The sequence below is a fragment of the Aquarana catesbeiana genome, linkage group LG02 (assembly GCF_042186555.1).
Source record: "Aquarana catesbeiana isolate 2022-GZ linkage group LG02, ASM4218655v1, whole genome shotgun sequence".
Lineage (NCBI taxonomy): Eukaryota > Metazoa > Chordata > Amphibia > Anura > Ranidae > Aquarana > Aquarana catesbeiana.
In genome coordinates, this window is record NC_133325.1 from 295,138,378 (window position 1) to 295,159,615 (window position 21,238).

The following is a 21,238-nucleotide window of genomic DNA, read 5'->3' on the forward strand; positions in this document are numbered from 1 at the left end:
GCCCATACCAAACCCTTATCCGAGCATGCAGCCCAACAGGTCAAGAAAAGGAAGGGGACGAGTGAGCACCTCCCTCTTCCTGAACCATACCAGGCTGCATGCCTTCAACATGGGGGGATGGGTGCTTTGAGGGAGGACCTCTTCCTGACAACCGTGGGCTGTGGTTGTCAGGGTTTCGGGCATGGGGCTTATCAGAATCTGGAAGCCCCCTTTAAAAAGGGGGCCCCCAGATCCCGGCCCCCAACATGTGAATGGGTATCGGGTACATTGTACCCCTACCCATTCACCCCAAAAAGGTGAAATGTAAAAAAAAACAAGAGCCGGTTTTTGCAAGAATACCCAAGCTGTCTTCTCCCCAGGCTGTCTTCTCCTTGTGCCAAAAAAGAGAGAGACGAATTCCCCAATTGGGGTTTTTAGGCAGCAAAAAAAGGAAGGGTAGAGAGGCCAATACGTAAAAATGTATCTTTATTGTACAAAAAACTTCAACACACTGGTTAAAAAGAATGAGCTCCCATAGGGTGTTTACCAATACATGACACTCAACACATACACTGTATATATATGTTCATGACAACTTGGCATGTGCGTTTAACTTGTGGCAAAATTATGGAACTGACGCGTTTCGACCTATATATTCCAGGTCTTCTTCAAAGGTCAATTTGCTAAAATTATATCAAGAAATGCATGTGTCAAAAAAATTAGTGTATATTGGAAACAAGTACATAGCATATCAATACAGCATATTTACCCAATAATGAGTGTCCTAAGCCCAGGAGCTTCTTGTTGGGTAGATCCCTTTAAAATCAAAAGATTGCCCGTTCGCCTTCCCCCGGAGGTCTCATGGCATCACCGCCGCAGCCCACATTCCCAGGGGAGGATCCCAAAAGGATGTGGCTTACAAGAGGTCACATTATAAGGCACCCCCTAGGCGCAGACCACCCAGCCGGTTAAATAGGGAAGACACCTGCAGCAACAACCCAGGGAGAGAAGAATAACAAAGATAGAGACAATGTATATTATGTATTGGTGTGCACTCCAACATAAGGTCTAAGAAGTGCAAGAAGTGTATATATGTTTGTATCTGCTTGGTTATAAAAACCATAGCTACCTATATCCACCCATTACATTGGCCGTGGCCTGTGCATACTGGGTGTATGTGTCTGTGCGTAAAAAAAAAAAAAAAAAAAAAAAAATCCGCACAGACATGTACATATGTGTGTGCACACACACATATGTATACCATACTTATGGTTTTAAGGTACCTATTTTAGTATGAGAGATATGGCGGAGTGCACACTATGGTAGGAGAAATAACAGAAGGGAGTAATAGATTACAAATTAGTACCTCAACCCTGTAGAAAAGTGTAAATGGAATAGGGAGTGTGATTAATGAAAAATAACACTGGAAAGTGAAAAAAGTTGTAGGAACCAAGGACGTGAATCCCTGATGTGGACAACAAGTATGTGTGAAAAGTGAACACGCAAAAGAGTGAGAAACAAAGACCATTTAAAAATAATGAATGTGAAAACCGGGTGAACAAGTGCCCACAGGTGGGGAAAGAAAATATATAAGGTGTGCCAAGTATGTTACCTAATAAACAAGGTAAAAGCAGTGCAGAAACCACACTATGTTGCCCGGTATGCTTGCACTTAGGTATGACCTGACCCGGGATTGGTCACTGCCTAGAACTGGCTGAATAAACGCCTGTCCAGGTTACCATTTGGCAAGTCTGAAAGTATAAAGTAAATAAAAAATATTGTATACATTTGAGTATTTAATGGTCATTGTAATAAACCAAATGTTATGTTATGGGGCAACAAAAGTGCAATGACGTAAAACAAAATAGTGTACTTACAATGTGAAGCCGCAGGAGAGACCGTCAGCTGGACAGAAAGTGTTCAGAGTGATAAAAGAAGGATGAGGAAGTGTATATAAGCCCCTAATATTAGGGCGGGACTCCACATGGGTTGATTGGTAGCAGGTGCCAGTATTCCACTGATGAGACCGCTCCGGGGGGACCGAGCCCGGGGGCATGGCGGCCGCAGGGCGGCCTCGTGTGATCTCCTCGGCGTTCAGGGCGAGCGAACGCCCCGTCCACTGACGTCATCACCGTCGCAAATGCGTGACGCACCCGCATCACGTGGTACGCGCGGGGCCCCGCGCATGCGCAGTGAGCGGAAACGTCCGGGGATGTCCCTGAACGCCGCCGGCAAGGGGGAATCCCCAATCTGGCAACCAGGTCCACCCTGGGTATCCAATGGGGAACGGCGGGAGGGGGAGCCATCCATAGAGGAGTCCCACCTCCCCGCCTTACCTTGCCGGGAAGACACATCCAGGGGAACCAACCCCGGTACTGGGGCGGCGCCAGCAGCCATGATGACTACTCATGGGGGGAAGGGGAGCAAGCTATAAAGGGGACAACATTTCAATGATTGTACAAGATCAAGAACATACAAGAATGGTATAAGATATAAATGTAAGCGTATCATCCTATATTGATACATACAATTTTTGGCGGAAAGGATTTTCACATGAGACATCCATATATGCAGGGTAAATTCACATGTCTAGGTATATGGAGGTAACATGAAATAAAAAACACATTCTAGAGCAAAAAAGAGACAACACAAGGTGAAGCCAAAATCACATATACACTGCACATCAAAGAATGTATGCAGAATAAATACATAAGTGGTCATAAATGTCCCTAAACTATCAGAAAGGGAATGGGAAAAAGGGAGGAGGAGGAGGGGGGGGGGAAAAAAAAAAAAAGGAAGGAAGGGGAGGGAACAGGGAAGGCAAGGGAAAGACGTAGAAACTAGTAAGAAGGGGGAGCAGGGGAAAAGAGCCCTAAGGGGCACAGTTGCTTTCTAATTTTGTGGGGATATTTTGAGGTAAAGGATCTATTTCACTCGTTCCAATTATTGGACCATTCGGTCCAAGATTGGAAAATGTGGGTTGTTCACTTATGGGAGAATCATGTACACTTTCCCCATTGTTCTCCACAATACGTTTTTTCCTTTCCTGCTCAGGTGAACCCCTGTTATTGCGATTTCTTTTGAATTTCCCAGATCCCTTAGGAAGTCCCTTTTTGTTCTGGTTGGAATCAGATTTATCATGGGGTTTGAGTACATTGTTTGTATTCTTTTTGTTATTAATATTCTTGAGTTGTTGTTGTACTGTATATTGTTTGTTCCTTAGATTGCGCGAGATCTGGGTATTCCATTTATATGCCCGCCCATCTGTAAATGCCGATTTGTCCCTCCAGAATTTTGACTCTTTTTTCTGTAGGATGCCTCTATTATGGGCCGACAGGCTATCCCGAAGGTTCCCCTGTAGTTCCAAAAAGAGGGCATGCTGTGTAAAGGGTTTTAATGCTTCTTCTATATGGTTGATTTCTTCATCTAATGATGCTATTTGTTTATTGTACTCTCGGGTGAGGATAACCATCATCTGCCGAGAGCATGCATCAAGATTGGCCTCCCATTCATTTTTAAGGTCGACACTAATTTGATCCAGGTTGGGGAAAACCTGGATCCGTAGTCCCAGAGGGTTAAATTTTTTCTTCAATATACCTTTTTAAGGATTTAACGTGCCAGAAAAGTGCTGATTTTTTCTCCAAGATTTTATTTAACTTTTGGACTAAGGATGAGATCAGGGTTTTCATGCGATCACCCTGTTCAAAATCCGTCTCGTATCCCAACATTAGATTGGCCCATTCCTCTCCCTGATAGTTGCTCATTTTGAAAAAAGTACAAAAACCTCTAAAATATCATAAATACCAAAAAAGGAAAACATATGAATAACCCTACACCCTGGAGCTCATATTTTTCTTCCCGTGTGTCAACGGGGAAAGGGGTGTTTAACCACCCAAATTTGACAAATGAAGGAGAGGGGACACAGGGAAGAAAGAAGAGTGCTGCTCACCCCTGATGATTGAAACAAAAAAGAGAGAGACGAATTCCCCAATTGGGGTTTTTAGGCAGCAAAAAAAGGAAGGGTAGAGAGGCCAATACGTAAAAATGTATCTTTATTGTACAAAAAACTTCAACACACTGGTTAAAAAGAATGAGCTCCCATAGGGTGTTTACCAATACATGACACTCAACACATACACTGTATATATATGTTCATGACAACTTGGCATGTGCGTTTAACTTGTGGCAAAATTATGGACCTGACGCGTTTCGACCTATATATTCCAGGTCTTCTTCAAAGGTCAATTTGCTAAAATTATATCAAGAAATGCATGTGTCAAAAAAATTAGTGTATATTGGAAACAAGTACATAGCATATCAATACAGCATATTTACCCAATAATGAGTGTCCTAAGCCCAGGAGCTTCTTGTTGGGTAGATCCCTTTAAAATCAAAAGATTGCCCGTTCGCCTTCCCCCGGAGGTCTCATGGCATCACCGCCGCAGCCCACATTCCCAGGGGAGGATCCCAAAAGGATGTGGCTTACAAGAGGTCACATTATAAGGCACCCCCTAGGCGCAGACCACCCAGCCGGTCAAATAGGGAAGACACCTGCAGCAACAACCCAGGGAGAGAAGAATAACAAAGATAGAGACAATGTATATTATGTATTGGTGTGCACTCCAACATAAGGTCTAAGAAGTGCAAGAAGTGTATATATGTTTGTATCTGCTTGGTTATAAAAACCATAGCTACCTATATCCACCCATTACATTGGCCGTGGCCTGTGCGTACTGGGTGTATGTGTCTGTGCGTAAAAAAAAAAAAAAATCCGCACAGACATGTACATATGTGTGTGCACACACACATATGTATACCATACTTATGGTTTTAAGGTACCTATTTTAGTATGAGAGATATGGCGGAGTGCACACTATGGTAGGAGAAATAACAGAAGGGAGTAATAGATTACAAATTAGTACCTCAACCCTGTAGAAAAGTGTAAATGGAATAGGGAGTGTGATTAATGAAAAATAACACTGGAAAGTGAAAAAAGTTGTAGGAACCAAGGACGTGAATCCCTGATGTGGACAACAAGTATGTGTGAAAAGTGAACACGCAAAAGAGTGAGAAACAAAGACCATTTAAAAATAATGAATGTGAAAACCGGGTGAACAAGTGCCCACAGGTGGGGAAAGAAAATATATAAGGTGTGCCAAGTATGTTACCTAATAAACAAGGTAAAAGCAGTGCAGAAACCACACTATGTTGCCCGGTATGCTTGCACTTAGGTATGACCTGACCCGGGATTGGTCACTGCCTAGAACTGGCTGAATAAACGCCTGTCCAGGTTACCATTTGGCAAGTCTGAAAGTATAAAGTAAATAAAAAATATTGTATACATTTGAGTATTTAATGGTCATTGTAATAAACCAAATGTTATGTTATGGGGCAACAAAAGTGCAATGACGTAAAACAAAATAGTGTACTTACAATGTGAAGCCGCAGGAGAGACCGTCAGCTGGACAGAAAGTGTTCAGAGTGATAAAAGAAGGATGAGGAAGTGTATATAAGCCCCTAATATTAGGGCGGGACTCCACATGGGTTGATTGGTAGCAGGTGCCAGTATTCCACTGATGAGACCGCTCCGGGGGGACCGAGCCCGGGGGCATGGCGGCCGCAGGGCGGCCTCGTGTGATCTCCTCGGCGTTCAGGGCGAGCGAACGCCCCGTCCACTGACGTCATCACCGTCGCAAATGCGTGACGCACCCGCATCACGCGGTCTCATCAGTGGAATACTGGCACCTGCTACCAATCAACCCATGTGGAGTCCCGCCCTAATATTAGGGGCTTATATACACTTCCTCATCCTTCTTTTATCACTCTGAACACTTTCTGTCCAGCTGACGGTCTCTCCTGCGGCTTCACATTGTAAGTACACTATTTTGTTTTACGTCATTGCACTTTTGTTGCCCCATAACATAACATTTGGTTTATTACAATGACCATTAAATACTCAAATGTATACAATATTTTTTATTTACTTTATACTTTCAGACTTGCCAAATGGTAACCTGGACAGGCGTTTATTCAGCCAGTTCTAGGCAGTGACCAATCCCGGGTCAGGTCATACCTAAGTGCAAGCATACCGGGCAACATAGTGTGGTTTCTGCACTGCTTTTACCTTGTTTATTAGGTAACATACTTGGCACACCTTATATATTTTCTTTCCCCACCTGTGGGCACTTGTTCACCCGGTTTTCACATTCATTATTTTTAAATGGTCTTTGTTTCTCACTCTTTTGCGTGTTCACTTTTCACACATACTTGTTGTCCACATCAGGGATTCACGTCCTTGGTTCCTACAACTTTTTTCACTTTCCAGTGTTATTTTTCATTAATCACACTCCCTATTCCATTTACACTTTTCTACAGGGTTGAGGTACTAATTTGTAATCTATTACTCCCTTCTGTTATTTCTCCTACCATAGTGTGCACTCCGCCATATCTCTCATACTAAAATAGGTACCTTAAAACCATAAGTATGGTATACATATGTGTGTGTGCACACACATATGTACATGTCTGTGCGGATTTTTTTTTTTTTTTTTTTTTTTTTTTTTTTTTTACGCACAGACACATACACCCAGTACGCACAGGCCACGGCCAATGTAATGGGTGGATATAGGTAGCTATGGTTTTTATAACCAAGCAGATACAAACATATATACACTTCTTGCACTTCTTAGACCTTATGTTGGAGTGCACACCAATACATAATATACATTGTCTCTATCTTTGTTATTCTTCTCTCCCTGGGTTGTTGCTGCAGGTGTCTTCCCTATTTGACCGGCTGGGTGGTCTGCGCCTAGGGGGTGCCTTATAATGTGACCTCTTGTAAGCCACATCCTTTTGGGATCCTCCCCTGGGAATGTGGGCTGCGGCGGTGATGCCATGAGACCTCCGGGGGAAGGCGAACGGGCAATCTTTTGATTTTAAAGGGATCTACCCAACAAGAAGCTCCTGGGCTTAGGACACTCATTATTGGGTAAATATGCTGTATTGATATGCTATGTACTTGTTTCCAATATACACTAATTTTTTTGACACATGCATTTCTTGATATAATTTTAGCAAATTGACCTTTGAAGAAGACCTGGAATATATAGGTCGAAACGCGTCAGGTCCATAATTTTGCCACAAGTTAAACGCACATGCCAAGTTGTCATGAACATATATATACAGTGTATGTGTTGAGTGTCATGTATTGGTAAACACCCTATGGAAGCTCATTCTTTTTAACCAGCGTGTTGAAGTTTTTTGTACAATAAAGATACATTTTTACGTATTGGCCTCTCTACCCTTCCTTTTTTTGCTGCCTAATAACCCCAATTGGGGAATTCGTCTCTCTCTTTTTTGTTTCAATCATCAGGGGTGAGCAGCACTCTTCTTTCTTCCCTGTGTCCCCTCTCCTTCATTTGTCTTCTCCTTGTGCTGCCTTCTTCTGCCGGTTACCCACTAGAAACAAAAAAGGGCAGATCTTCTTCTCAGGCTGTCTTCCTCTGTTGTGATGTCGCCTGCTGTCTGGCCACTCTTATATAGCCATGGGGCGTGGCCATCCGATGATATCACCCAGAGAACCCGCCCCTTGTGACGACACGTGACATGCGAAGACAGCTCAGGGCTTCTTTTTCAATAAAGTATTTGTGAAAAACCGGCTCTTGTTTTTTTAACATTTCACTGCTTTTTGGGGTGAATGGATAGGGGTACGACGTACATGATACCCATTCAGATAACGGGAGGGCCCCCAGATCCTGGCTCCCCAGCTTGTTAAAGGGGGCTTCCAGATTCTGATAAGTCCCCTGCTGGCAGACCCCAACAACCACAGCCCAGGGTTGTCGGGTAGAGGCCCTTGTCGCCATCAACATGGGGGCAAGGTGCTTTGGGGGGCAGAGCCATGTTGAGGGCATGCGACCTGGTATGGTTCGGGGGGTGCACTCACTCCTATCCTCCCTTTCCTGACCTGCCGGGCTGCATGCTTGGATAAGGGTCTGGTATGGATTTTAGGGGGGACCCCACGCCATTTAAAAAAAAAAAAATTGGCGTGGGGTGTTTCTCCCAGAAGCAGGTGAGTGAAATCAATCCCCCAGCTTCGGAAACACAGTAAAAAAAAAGGGGGAGGTTTGGGACTTTGAGTGAGGCAGAGACCTAGGTATGGTCTCATGCCTTCATCCCTATATGTATAAACAAAAAAAGGGGGGGGGGCAAGGCGGGACTTTGAGTGAAGCACGTAGTCATCAGTGAGGGGTCAAGACAAGCTACTTTATTTACATATCATAAAAATACATACAAATAAATAAGTAATGTCACAATATAATTCATCTATATATAAAAAGGAACATGATAATACATGACAGTGGAAAGGGCTTGAGCCTACACAACCTGAGAACTTCCTAATATATCAGAATTATTTAAAACTCATGAACATATACAATAGTACATATGAATAATATAGATAACGTGGTCGGTTTGAACATTGCATATACAAAGGCTCCACACCTTCTTGAAGTATTTATATCCACTCTTCAGGAGCAGCAATGTAAATATCTGAAACGAAACATATAGGTTTCTGGGTCACTGCCTTAGAAAAAAGAAAAAAGCAAACACAAAAAGAGTGTAAATCGAGAATGCACCCTTATCAAAGGAATACTCACAACCGCCATGTGACAGTGCAACATTGAGAGCTGGAAACTCCCCTTAGAGCATCTTTTCCGGGAGCTGTGGCAGCATAAGGCGCAAACAGGGCCCCCACATGGCCACACCAGGGGAGGACAAAACAGTTGTAGACAGACTAGAAATGTCTTGAATGACTTATATAGGGAATGTGAATATATATAACATTAGCATTTGTGCCAAATACTCTGTGCTTAAAAGATAACAAAAACATGGAATAGTGCAGCTTCGGAAACACTGACCAGACAAAAACAATATATTACTGCTCCACTGACTGAAGTGATGGCAAAAACTAAATTTAGCCTAGTAGCCCAATTAGAAGAGGATGCTACACTATAACTATTCTTGATATTTTACAGTAAACTATCCATGTGGACAAATACCTGTGCTGAAGAAAAAGAAAAAACTTTTACGGATTGTTGGCGGTGAAGAGTGTCCTAAGGGAGAGTGTCCCTGGCAGGTGAGTCTACATATCCTAATAAGAATGTCAGATTGATCCACCACCTTTATGGTTCCTGCTTTATTCCAGCATCAATGTCACTTCCCAGAGCCAGCAGCATGAGTCCAGTGCAGACTATCCTCTCATGTCTCAAATGCGAGGGGGCGGGGCCATTCTTTCCTCTGGTGACCAATATATACTGAATATTCCAATGTAAAGAGCCATCCCTCTTGTGACCATCATTGTAAAGAGCACTGTCCTTACTGATCCTCACTGTAAAGGGTATTCCTTCTGCTGACCATCAGTGTAAGTCACTAGACTAACTATTGACACAAACAAAATTCTTCACACTGACAGCAGTGTAAAGGGCATTCTCCTAACTGACCATCAATGAAAGTGAGAATTCTTCCCACTGGCCATTAATGTAAAGGGTCACTATGCTGACCATTAATGTAAGGAGGCACTTCTCCCACGGACTAAGAATTGTAAGAAGCTGTGCTCCCACTGACTACCAATATTAAGGGGGTCCTCTCCATTTATGCTGAACACCCATGTAACTGGGGCATTTATGCTACTCATCATTGTAATGGGGCATTTACTGACCACCTATGTAACAGGGGTATTCACACTGACCAAAGTAACTCAGTCATTTAAATTAAGCACTGATGTAAGGGGAGTGTTTACAGCGATCACCAATGTAATGCTGGCATTAACACTGAGCACCGATCTAACAGGGACATTTACCCTAAGCATCAGTGTAATGGAAGTGGTTACACTGAACACTAATGTAACAAAGCGTTTATACTGATCACCAGTATAGAGGGGGCATTTACATTTACCACCAATGACCCTGACAAAATGGAGCAAATACTCCTGCTATACTGTTGGTCAGTTTAAATGCCTCCATTACGATTGTGTTCATAGGAGGAGGGTCATAGTACACTGATCACTGTAATGCCCCTCATCAATGGTGTTGGTGTCAGTGGGAAAAGGACCCTATTTTTGTGCACATTGGTTACTTACCTGAGGTGCCTGGATCTACACTGCTGGCTCTTCTTACTGATGTTGGCATGGAAAATATCAGGTAAAAATCAATCCATGCATTCGATCAGTTGGGGTACGTTCACTCTTGTATCTTGGCTGTTATCTAGCCTCTAAGGTCCTAATGCCTATTAAAAATAAGAACACCCTGCCTATAATGAGCCACAGGATCTCATAATCCACTGTGGTCCTGCAATGGCCGCACAGGTCAAAATCTATGTCTGTCTATGATCAGCACATGAAAAAAAATTCTCTGTCTAGTTTTATTAATTGGATTGTTTATACACACACAGATAAATTGATTTACTTGCCTTATTAATATAGCTCTATCCTATTGTATTACATCTTACAGAGAGCATACATACATAATTGTCTAAGGCCAGTATAAAAAACAGAGCACCTAGAGTAAACCTACAAATGCACAGGAAGGACGTACAAACTTATTTCACATAGTGCTCTAGACCAGCCTGAGGTGCCTTCAGGTTTCTTCAGGTGTGCCTTGGCAAAATGCCTAAATATTCACCAAAAGTTGTATAAACGCCAGCGGGTTTTTCCAACCTGCCTTTTGGTTACACAAAGCCACAGGTTTTCATTGTAGCCTTTAACCTTATAACCGCTGGTGTCCTAACATCCAATGATGTAATCGGTTTATAAGGAGGGTCTCGGGTGCCTCTACACTACAGTATCCTTATTTGGCCCTTCCTTGCCCCTCTCCATCAGCACTGGGGTCACATTAGCTGAGTGAGGAACAGACATTTCCTTTGAAAGGATAAATCACCGTTAACAGTTGTCCTACATGTGGATGTTGCTGCATTTTGTAAAACTGTTAGTTTAGTTATTATTTTTAATTTTAGAATGGGGTGCCTCGAGATTGCAGAATTTTAAAGGGTACTTTGACTGAAAAAAGATTAAAAAACACTGCTCTAGACTAGTATGAAATGGACCCAAAATGGTGCTGCAAACACATCCTCCACACTGCTCATCAACTGTGTTAATGGGATTTTTCGAAGTAGTTGCTTTTATTGTGCTTTTTGCTTTTTGTGAAATGTATATCAAGCATTATTACAAAGCAGAGTATAACCATTTTATATGTTTGCAGGCTAGACTGGTCTTAGACAAAAGATCCGATTCTCTTTGTGGAGGGACTTTAATTGCACCAAACTGGGTTATCACTGCTGCACACTGTGTAAAGCCTAATTTTGTAAATAAACTGTGTGCTATACTTGGTAAGTATCAATGAGACAATGAAAAATGAGACAAATTTGTCAATCCTCAATCACTGTTGAAGTTTCAGGGCTTTTGTTCTTATATTTCTGAGTTATAAAAGCCAAAACACATATGTACATATCAGGTATTCTGACACTTGATATGCGCTGCTTGTTTCAGGACGTGGAGAAGGAACTCCCCCTTATGGGACTTTAATGGCCCAAATAGCAGTACACAAAGAGTATGTAAAAGGAGTATACACAATTTATTGAAATATAAACAATTAAAATTTGAATCAATTGGTGGCTATAGACATCTGAATTACATAGATATGGCAAAAAAAAGAAGAACAAATCTGTAGAGAGGTCCAGGACCCCATCCGACGCGTTTCAGGAAACTCCTCCTTCAGGGTTGTGTTTAGTAATTTTGTTTATATCTTTAAAAACAGACAAAAACAATGTTAATAAATAACATGTACAGAAAGACAGGTCTATATACATCTATGCAGAATATACAGCCATTAGTTATTCAAAAACATATCTGAGTACAGGTATATGAAGAAAATAGAGAGGAACAATTACATGTCGGGTGCTATCGCCGCCATTGCGGGTAAGGGAACCCGGCAGTGTAACCTTACGGCTTCACGCCGGGAACCCTACTGTCCAATCTGTACTCAGAAATGTCCTTGGAAAAATTGGTTGCTTCCTTCCAATAACCCTGCAACACGCTCTCTCTCTGTGATACCAGGCTAGATCCTCAGATGACAGTCCCTCAATCAGCTTTCTGCAGCTTCCAGCAACGCAGGCCTTCAGGTCGCCTACCTGAAGTTTTTACACCCTGCAGACACATGGCAGGATGGCCTTAGGGGCGCAAGAAGCCCCCCTTAGGCTGTGATCCCCTAAGGAAAAAGATCTGAATGCTCTGTGTCTCCGAGTATTTATACAGGCTCCCAGCTACCATCTGGGCGACCCCCCTCAGGGATTGCATAGGGTTGTATGATTTTTTTGTTGCTGATTAGACTCTCCCTGCCCACTAATTTCCAAAGCCTTCAGGAGGAAGCAGTTAATCCTTCAACTACTGAAACATGGAACAGACCAAAACAATCAACACAGCCACACTGGTTACAGTGAGGCAAACTAAATTTGCCTAACAATGAACAGCAGATCTTCTGGATTCAGTGAGCCATGACTAAGTTTACCCAAACCTAGCACCTATTCTAGGAGGTTGCTAGACTGGGAGAAAAAAATCAAACAGCAGCAGGAGAAATGTAGATAGCACAGATGAATAAATGAAGCAGAAGCCAGGGAGATGCAATGAAGGTCCTCAGGTACAGTTTCCCTTCTATCAAGGAGAACCCTGAGCAGTGCAGGGGATCTGAGAAAAAGAGAAAATTGACAGCTCTATACAATCCTTTTGCACAGAGCAGGTAAGTATTACATGATCATTATTTTAGGAACAGAAAAAAAACAAGCCTTTACAATCATTTTAAAGTGGATCTACATGTTTTAGTGCAACTTAAATAGCTCTGATTGGCTGAATCGGAGACTGTGACATAATCTGCCTGCCTCTCCGCATCAGCCTATCAGAGGAAGCTTTGTATCTATTCATAGAATACAAAGCTCCCTGTGAATGGCTGGGCAGCACCCTGCCCAGCTTTATTTTCTGGAGTATCCGTCCCACTGCTGGAACAAGCCATTGCATGTGTTAGTGAAGTAAAGTAAAGCAAAGTAAAGAGTTAGACCAGCTTGAGCCAAAGGAACTATTTAACCCTTTTGCTGCCAGAGCTGTTTTTACATTTTATGCTCACGTTTAAAAAAATAATTTTAGGCCTGAAGATTACATAAAACCCCCAAACATTAAATATTTTCTGAAAGCATACAGCCTAGAAAATAAAATGTTGGTTGTTTTATGTCATACAATATTAATGCAACAGTTTAGGAAGCACAGGATTTTAGTAAAAAAAAATACACTAAAGTTAACTTTAGGGCAAAAAAAATGCAACAACATAACCAATTTGTGGTAAAATATAAAACATGAAGTTGCGCCGAGTAAATAGATGCCCAACATGTCAAACCTTAAAATTGCATGTGCCAGTGAAATGGTGACAAACTTCAGTACCCTATAATTTCCATAGGTGATGCTTTAAAAGCCCCCTATAGGTCATCAGTTTGGAGTGCACTGTGAATAATGAGCCTATAATTACTGCTCTCACGCCACTGTGAGCAGCGATATGTAAACTGGATAGCGCACTCAACTTTTTAGTATGTAGGTGGCCCCTAATGCCTGATTTTATGTTCGTGTGGGGGTGGGGGTGGGGGGGCTGAACATTTTTTTGGAGGGGGATTTTAAGTGCTTGGGTAGAACTTTAATATTTTACGATTTTTTAAGTGTTCTCACCTGTCCTCCAATGAAACGAATGCATTGCAGATCACACAATGGATTAGTTTCTTCCCCAGCAAATACTGGAGGAGGAAAATTAAATGAGTTAAATGGGAAGTGACCTTTTACATGTCACTTCAGGGTCAGTAAAACCCCTTTCACACTGAGGCAGTTTTCAGGCGTTTTAGCAATAAAAATAGTGCATGAAAAGCGCCTGAAAACTGCCTCTCATTCATTTGAATGGGTGCTTTCACACTGGGGCGGTGCGCTTGCGGGGCGGTAGAAAAAGTCCTGCAAGCAGCATCTTTGGGGGTTTTTTTTGAGCACTGTAAAAAGTGCTCCAAAAACACCCCTGCCTATTAAAATTAATGAATGAGCAGCTCTTCCAAAGCGCCTTAAAGCGGTTTGAAAGCGCCGCAAAATGGGTATTTTTTAGGTCATGTGACCTTAAAAAAGCGACCCGCTAGCTCCCGAAAAGCGCCGGTAAAGCACAGCAGAAACGTCCGGCGCTTTAGCAGCTGTTTTAGCAGCGCTTCAGTGTGAAGGGCAGGACAGTGAACAGATGTTCGCTGGGTTGCCTCCCTTATACCCGGAAGCACCTTCTATGGTGGTCCTGGGAACACCATTAGGCGCACAAAGCCCAAAATACATGACAGGGGCTTGTAGAACTAATCAGCAGTGACTATGAAGAATCAGCCATAACAATGCTAGCCACAGCCCCTGCAATATGTAGGCACAGCCTACATGAGAGTAGCAACTCTGCTCAAAATTCAGGAGCAGTGCTGCATTGTTGCTATGCAGGATGCTGGTGGAATTCACTGGTAGGTTCAACAGGTATTCTCAGGACTTTGCATGGGGACAAAGAAAACACTGTAAGTTAAAACATTGCAGCACATACAGTTGTGCTCAAAAGTTTACATACCCTGACAGAATTTATAATTTCTTGGCTATTTTTCAGAGAATATGAATGAAAACACAAAAACTTTTCTTTCACTTATGGTTAGTGTTTGGCTGAAGCCATTTATTATCAATCAACTGTGTTTACTCTTTTTAAATCATAATGACAACAGAAACTACCCAAATGACTCTGATCAAAAGTTTACATACCCTGGTGATTTTGGCTTGATAACATGCACACAAGTTGACACACAGGGGTTTGAATGGCTATTAAAAGGTAACCACCCTCACCTGTCATCTGTTTGCTTGTATTTAGTGTGTGTGTGTGTGTGTGTATAAAAGGTCAATGAGTTTCTGGACTCCTGACAGACCCTTGCATCTTTCATCCAGAGCTGCACTGACGTTTCTGGATTCTGAGTCATGGGGAAAACAAAAGGTATGTCAAAGAATCTGCGGGAAAAGGTAGTTGAACTGTATAAAACAGGAAAGTGATATAAAAAGATATCCAAGGAATTGAGAATACCAATCAGCAGTGTTCAAACTCTAATCAAGAAGTGCAAAATGAGGGGTTCTGTTGAAACCAAACCATGGTCAGGTAGACCAACTAAAATTTCAGCCACAACTGCTAGGAAAATTGTTTGGGATGCAAAGAAAAACCCACAAATAACTTCAGGTGAAATACAGGACTCTCTAAAAACATGTGGAGTGGCTGTTTTAAGATGCACAATAAGGAGGCACTTGAAAGATGGGCTGCATGGTCGAGTTGTCAGAAGAAAGCCACTACTACCCAAATGCCACAAAGTATCCTGCTCACAATACACCAAATAACACAGAGACAAGCCTCAAACCTTCTGGCACAAAGTCATTTGGAGTGATGAGACCAAAATTGAGCTTTTTGGCCACAATCATAAACGCTTCATTTGGAGAAGAGTCAACAAGGTCTATGATGATAGGTACACCATTCCTACTGTGAAACACGGAGGTGGATCACTGATGTTTTGGGGATGTGTGAGCTACAAAGGGGCAGTATGTTATCAAAAAATACTGGCGGGACATTTGCATTAATCAGCCAGAAAGCTGCGCATGGGACGTACTTGGACATTCCAACATGACAATGATCCAAAACACAAGGCCAATTCGACCTGTCATTGGATACAGCAGAATAAAGTGAAGGTTCTGGAGTGGCCATCTCAGTCTCCTGACCTCAATATCATTGAGCCACTCTGGGGAGATCTCAAACGTGCAGTTCATGCAAGACAGCCCAAGAATTTACAGGAACTGGAGGCTTTTTGCCAAGAGAAATGGGCAGCTTTACCATCTGAGAAGATAAAAAGCCTCATCCACAAATACCACAAAAGACTTCAAGCTGTCATTGATGTTAAAGGGGGCAATACCCGGTATTAAGAACTGGAGTATGTAAACTTTTGATCAGGGTCATTTGGGTAGTTTCTGTTGTGATTATAATTTAAAAAGAGTAAACACAGTTGATTGATAATAAATGGCTTCAACCAAACACTAACCATAAGTGAAAGAAAAGTGTTTGTGTTATCAGTCATATTCTCTGAAAAATGGCCAAGAAATCATAAATTCTGCCAGGGTATGTAAACTTATGAGCACAACTGTATAGGGGGGCATAGTTCTACCCTAATGTCATTATTTATAATCACTACTGGAGATTATTATTGTTGTTACTGCTGTTATTAGTTAAAATATATTTTTCCTTTGCAGGTGACCATAAAATAAGTGCCTATGAAGGAACAGAACAAGAGCGCAAAGTGGTTGAAATAATTATTCATGAAAATTATCGTAAGGTTACAGCAAACTATGACCACGACATTGCACTTCTCAGGTTGAATGCTTCTGTCAATTACACTGACTATGTGGTTCCCATGTGCCTGCCGGAGACACAGTTTGCCGTAAAAGTTCTCTTGCACCTCAGCAGCTCTTCCACAGTCAGCGGGTGGGGTCGCCTGTTGGACGGCGGGGCAACTCCTGACATCCTGAGGAGGGTGAAGCTGCCTCGAATTATGAGCCAGCAGTGTAGGGAACAGACAGGGTTGAACATTACAGAAAATATGTTTTGTGCTGGCTATACCGATGGCTCCAAAGATGCTTGCAAAGGTGACAGCGGTGGCCCATATATCACAAAGTATAAAGGGACATATTACCTCACTGGTATTGTCAGCTGGGGCTTGGGGTGTGCTAAAGTAGATAAGTATGGTGTTTATACAAGAGTGTCCCGATATACAACGTGGATAAATAAGCACATGAATCAAACTACTACTTGAAGGTGTTTAATACCTAGCATAATCTACATCTATTTAAATATTCTAATAAAAGTGTCTGTTGATCTTTGTTACATAAAAAGAATATGTTGTCATCCTGTCATTTAAAGCTAACCTGGGACCTACACAAAGCAGAACAATAAATGAATGTTTTAATTAACACAGTATACAGCTAAATGTGATTTATTGTATACTCCCTTTTTCATGCGTGCATGAATTCGCTATCCTCATATTAATGCATATAGAATAACAGAGTCTGCAATGTCAAATCATGATGATCGTGCTTTAGTGACCCTTGCTCAGGTACCAAAAGTCACAGTGACTAACTCTAAATAGATGCAATAAATTAGTGCAAAGCTTTTAACATGCTATTCCATACAAAAAAAGGATTTTTTTAGGCAGTCATACATGACTGTAAATATACGTTACAATTCAGATTTTATTCACACCACTTCACACACAGAAGCCTTTCCTATGAAACCAACAAAAAGATTTTCTGTGTTTTCCAATGCAATCCATTTATCAGGCATGGGAAAATGCAATATATATATATATAAGATAAACTGGAATACATACATGTGTATTTTTGTATAATATAATTTTGTTTATTTTATTTTACACGGCACTTTACATATTGTACATCAGAATATGCAAGCTCCATGTAGTTAGTGTCCTGATCGGAACACATCTGAATGTAGAATTTATTTAGTCACATTTATATGTTACATGTACTAAAAGACTTCATTATGACTTAAAGAGGAACTTTGCCCTCTCCCATTAATTTTATTCTCTGCTTACAAGATGCTGTGTTTTGCACAGGTCAGATACTCATCCACCCAGCAGATCAAGCATTACCCTACGAAGATCCTCTTCTCTGCAGCCACCACCCGGGTCCCATGCCGCCATGTTCCCCTGTGACGTGATCGGGAACCTGCTGGCTCTTCCATGTTCAGGCACAACCTCCCAACCACATGCTGCTAGGCCTGTCCTTATCCTGCTTTAATGAATGTATTGACTAATGCTCCATTCACTGGGGGACTGCACATCATTTACCTAGGCAATTTGGGAGGACAGGAGGTGAGACTGAAACCACTAAATAAGTATGTAAACATACATACTTATTTTCTTCTTCCGTACGTTCCACCCCCCCCGGGGGAGGGGGGGTGGAACGTAGAGAGGAGGAAAGTTCCTTTTAAGAGTAAAGATCCACTTTAAAGAGCAAGCCTACCTAAAAACAATAAGTCCCTCTTTGGTGGAGTGAGACTCCTGGGTTGTCATTGCTAACACCATTTAACCGGGGAGTCCTACTTTGACTTGTAACTTCGGGATGCCAAGAAATAGCCCAAGCTGCAAGAAGAAATCCTAGCCAGGTTTGGAGTTACCATAGCTGTCTGTAGGCAGCATGTGTTCACATGGAAATATGACCCTGGGGAGCCTATGAAGTCTTAAAAGTATGATTTTTTTCACCTTACAAACAAGCGATTGCAACAGGTACTTAATCCTACTCAGATTGTAAAGCAAGTGGTCGGTGACTATTACATCTAAAAATGAAGAAAGAGCTGCGCTAAACCAAATAAAATAATAAATGCAATGAAGTGACCAAAGCAGTTGACACACAAACAAACCAAGTCCACTAAGTATACAAAAAAACAAAGTGCAGCGCTAGGAGTATCCAGTTTATACTAGACACATATGTGAAAAACAAATAAAATAATTATTGAACATATACATATAACACCATCAAATGTGAAAAGCCAGGCAAAAGCCCTGCTTTAATTGGAGTGTCCAAATAAAAAAATCAGGACAGCAAATGGTGAAAGTCCATAACATGTGAGGTAAAGAAAGGTGTCTTCTCCAAACGGAGCGTTTCGACTAAATAGTCTTCAACAGACTATGCCCCTGTTGAAGACTATTTAGTCGAAACACATAGGGCTAGCATTTTCAGCTTCCCGCATTGCCATTTTTTCCTTGTCAAAAGAAGTTTATTGAGTATACAATGTTATAAAGATACATAAAGTAAGTTTACAAGGATCTATAAAGTAAGCTCATTGTTTTACAGTAGGGTTTATATAGGTAAATATCATGAAATTTCAAATATTAAACATTGGGTTCACGTAAACCTAAATTAAAGATATATATCATTTCCTTAGTTACTTTTATAGGTATTTAAATGATTTATACCTACTATACATATTGTTTACAAGTAGAGTGTATATAGCTCAAATAAATTCTGATAATGAGCTTTAATCGTAAGGTGGAGAAAAGGAAAGAGAAAGAAGAAAAAGGGTTGAAAGGTAGAGGTATGGTCCACAAGGTTGTCCCGCTCGTCAGTTTATTATTCTTTTTAGTTCTCTTTGAAGCCTTAGAATGGGTGTCTCTGTAAGTCATTTAATCTGTTACCATGGCAACAGGACAGAGTCATTGAAGTTTGACAGGAACTGTTGTTTTATCCAAGGATGCCAAAGTTTTTCAAACTTTGGAATTTGATTTTGATCGATGGCTACCATCTTAGCATGGGACATTGTATTATTCATTCTGTGAATTGTTTCTGCTAGTACCAATGTAGGAGATTTCCATGCCTTGGCCACTGTTTGTTTTGCAGCCGTTATTAGTTGGATCATAAGTTTGAATTGAGAGAGTGTTAACCATTCCGGTTTTAGATTAAGTAAAGTTAAATATGGATCTGGCTGTATTATTTTTTTAAATATTTTAGATGCAATCACGAAGACTTCCTTCCAGAAGGTTTGGATTACTGGGCAAGTCCACCATATGTGTAAATATGTGCCTATTTCTGGGCATCCTCGAAAACAAAGAGCTGAGGTATTAGGTGAATATTTTGCCACTCTAGCGGGTACAAGGTACCAGCGAGTTAGGACTTTATAATTTGTCTCCAGTGCTAAGATGTTGGGTGAAGATGACTTAGATGTGAGCCATATGTTAGACCAGTCCGTGTCTTCTAAAGTTCGTCCCAGGTCCTCCTCCCACCTCTGAACGTAAGAGGGTCTATTAAGATTTGCTACTCCATATAATTGATTATAAAGTGATGAAATTGTACCTTTAGCAAATGGATCTTTTGTACAGATTGATTCAAAAATGGATAATTGGGATAATGGTGTATCCCCCTTTAGGAATGGTGTATAGAAATTTTTGATTTGGAGATATCTAAATATCTCAGAGTTTGGTAAATCATATTTTTCTCTAAGCGATGGGAAAGAAAGGAATGATTTAGATGCTATGAAGTCATTTAGTGTCTGAATGCCTGATGTTGTCCAAGCTTTAAAAGAATTTGGGTAGATCCATGCCGGATAAAAGGCCGGATTTCTGATAAAAGAAAGGAGAGGATTGTGTGGAGATTGTAACTGATATTTGGTTTTTAGTTTATCCCAGAGAGATAAGAAGTGTTTAGTTATGGGATTATGAATTTTAAAGCGGTCTTTAGGATCAAGCCATAATAAATTTGATATTAATAGAGGGTCATTTTCTGAAGCCTCTATAAATACCCATAATGGGATTTCCTGTTTTGCATGATATTTGGACAGACTGGCCAAATGTGCTGCTCTGTATTAGTTAGTAAAATTAGGGTATCCCAGGCCTCCTTTATTTTTGGGAAGATGTAGTGTGTGTATAGGTATACGTGGTTTAGAAGAGCCCCATATAAACGAAGTTGCTCTTTTTTGTACTATTCTCAAAAAATAGGAAGGAATTGGAATAGGGAGGACTCTGAATAGATAAAGCAATTTGGGTAGAATAGTCATTTTGATTGCATTAATCTTCCCTATCCAGGATAAAGGAAGTTGCGACCATTGTTTTATTAGATTTGTGATCTGTCTTAATACAGGAGGATAATTGGTTGAGAATAAGTCAGAATGAGATGCTGTTAAATGAATTCCAAGATATGGGATTGATTTTTCTGCCCATGTGAATGGGAGCGCAGCCCTAGCCGGGATCAATTCCATGTTTGTGAGTGAAATATTAAGCACTAGGCATTTCTTAGGATTAATCATAAGGCCGGATAGGGCTGCAAATCCATCAAGAGCTGGTATTAAGTTAGGACCAGAGACCTGTGGTGATGATAGAAAAAGTAATATATCGTCTGCAAATATACATAATTTGTGTGTAATACCTCCTACTTCAATGCCAGTTATAGTTTGGTTTGTTCTGATGTATTGGGCCATGGGTTCGAGTATAAGGGGAAATAATAAGGGAGATAATGGGCAACCCTGTCGGGTACCTCTTTCGATATTAAAGGCTTCAGATTTGTATCCAGCATATTTTATATAGGCTTTGGGTTTATTATATAATGCTTTGATCCATGTTAAAAAGTGGGGTCCAAAACCCC

The 21,238-nt window shown here is 41.2% G+C and overlaps 1 protein-coding gene across 1 annotated transcript in view; it reads left to right on the forward strand.

The window, feature by feature from the left end:
- Positions 1–17,066, forward strand: part of F7 (coagulation factor VII) — a 39,925-nt gene extending 22,859 nt beyond the window's left edge. Inside the window, exons 6-8 of the mRNA XM_073614535.1 lie at positions 9,012–9,112; positions 11,232–11,358; positions 16,343–17,066. Coding sequence (XP_073470636.1) covers positions 9,012–9,112; positions 11,232–11,358; positions 16,343–16,902 — 788 coding nt within the window. The 3' untranslated portion in view covers positions 16,903–17,066. The remainder of the gene's footprint in view (positions 1–9,011; positions 9,113–11,231; positions 11,359–16,342) is intronic.
- Positions 17,067–21,238: the final 4,172 nt, after the last annotated feature.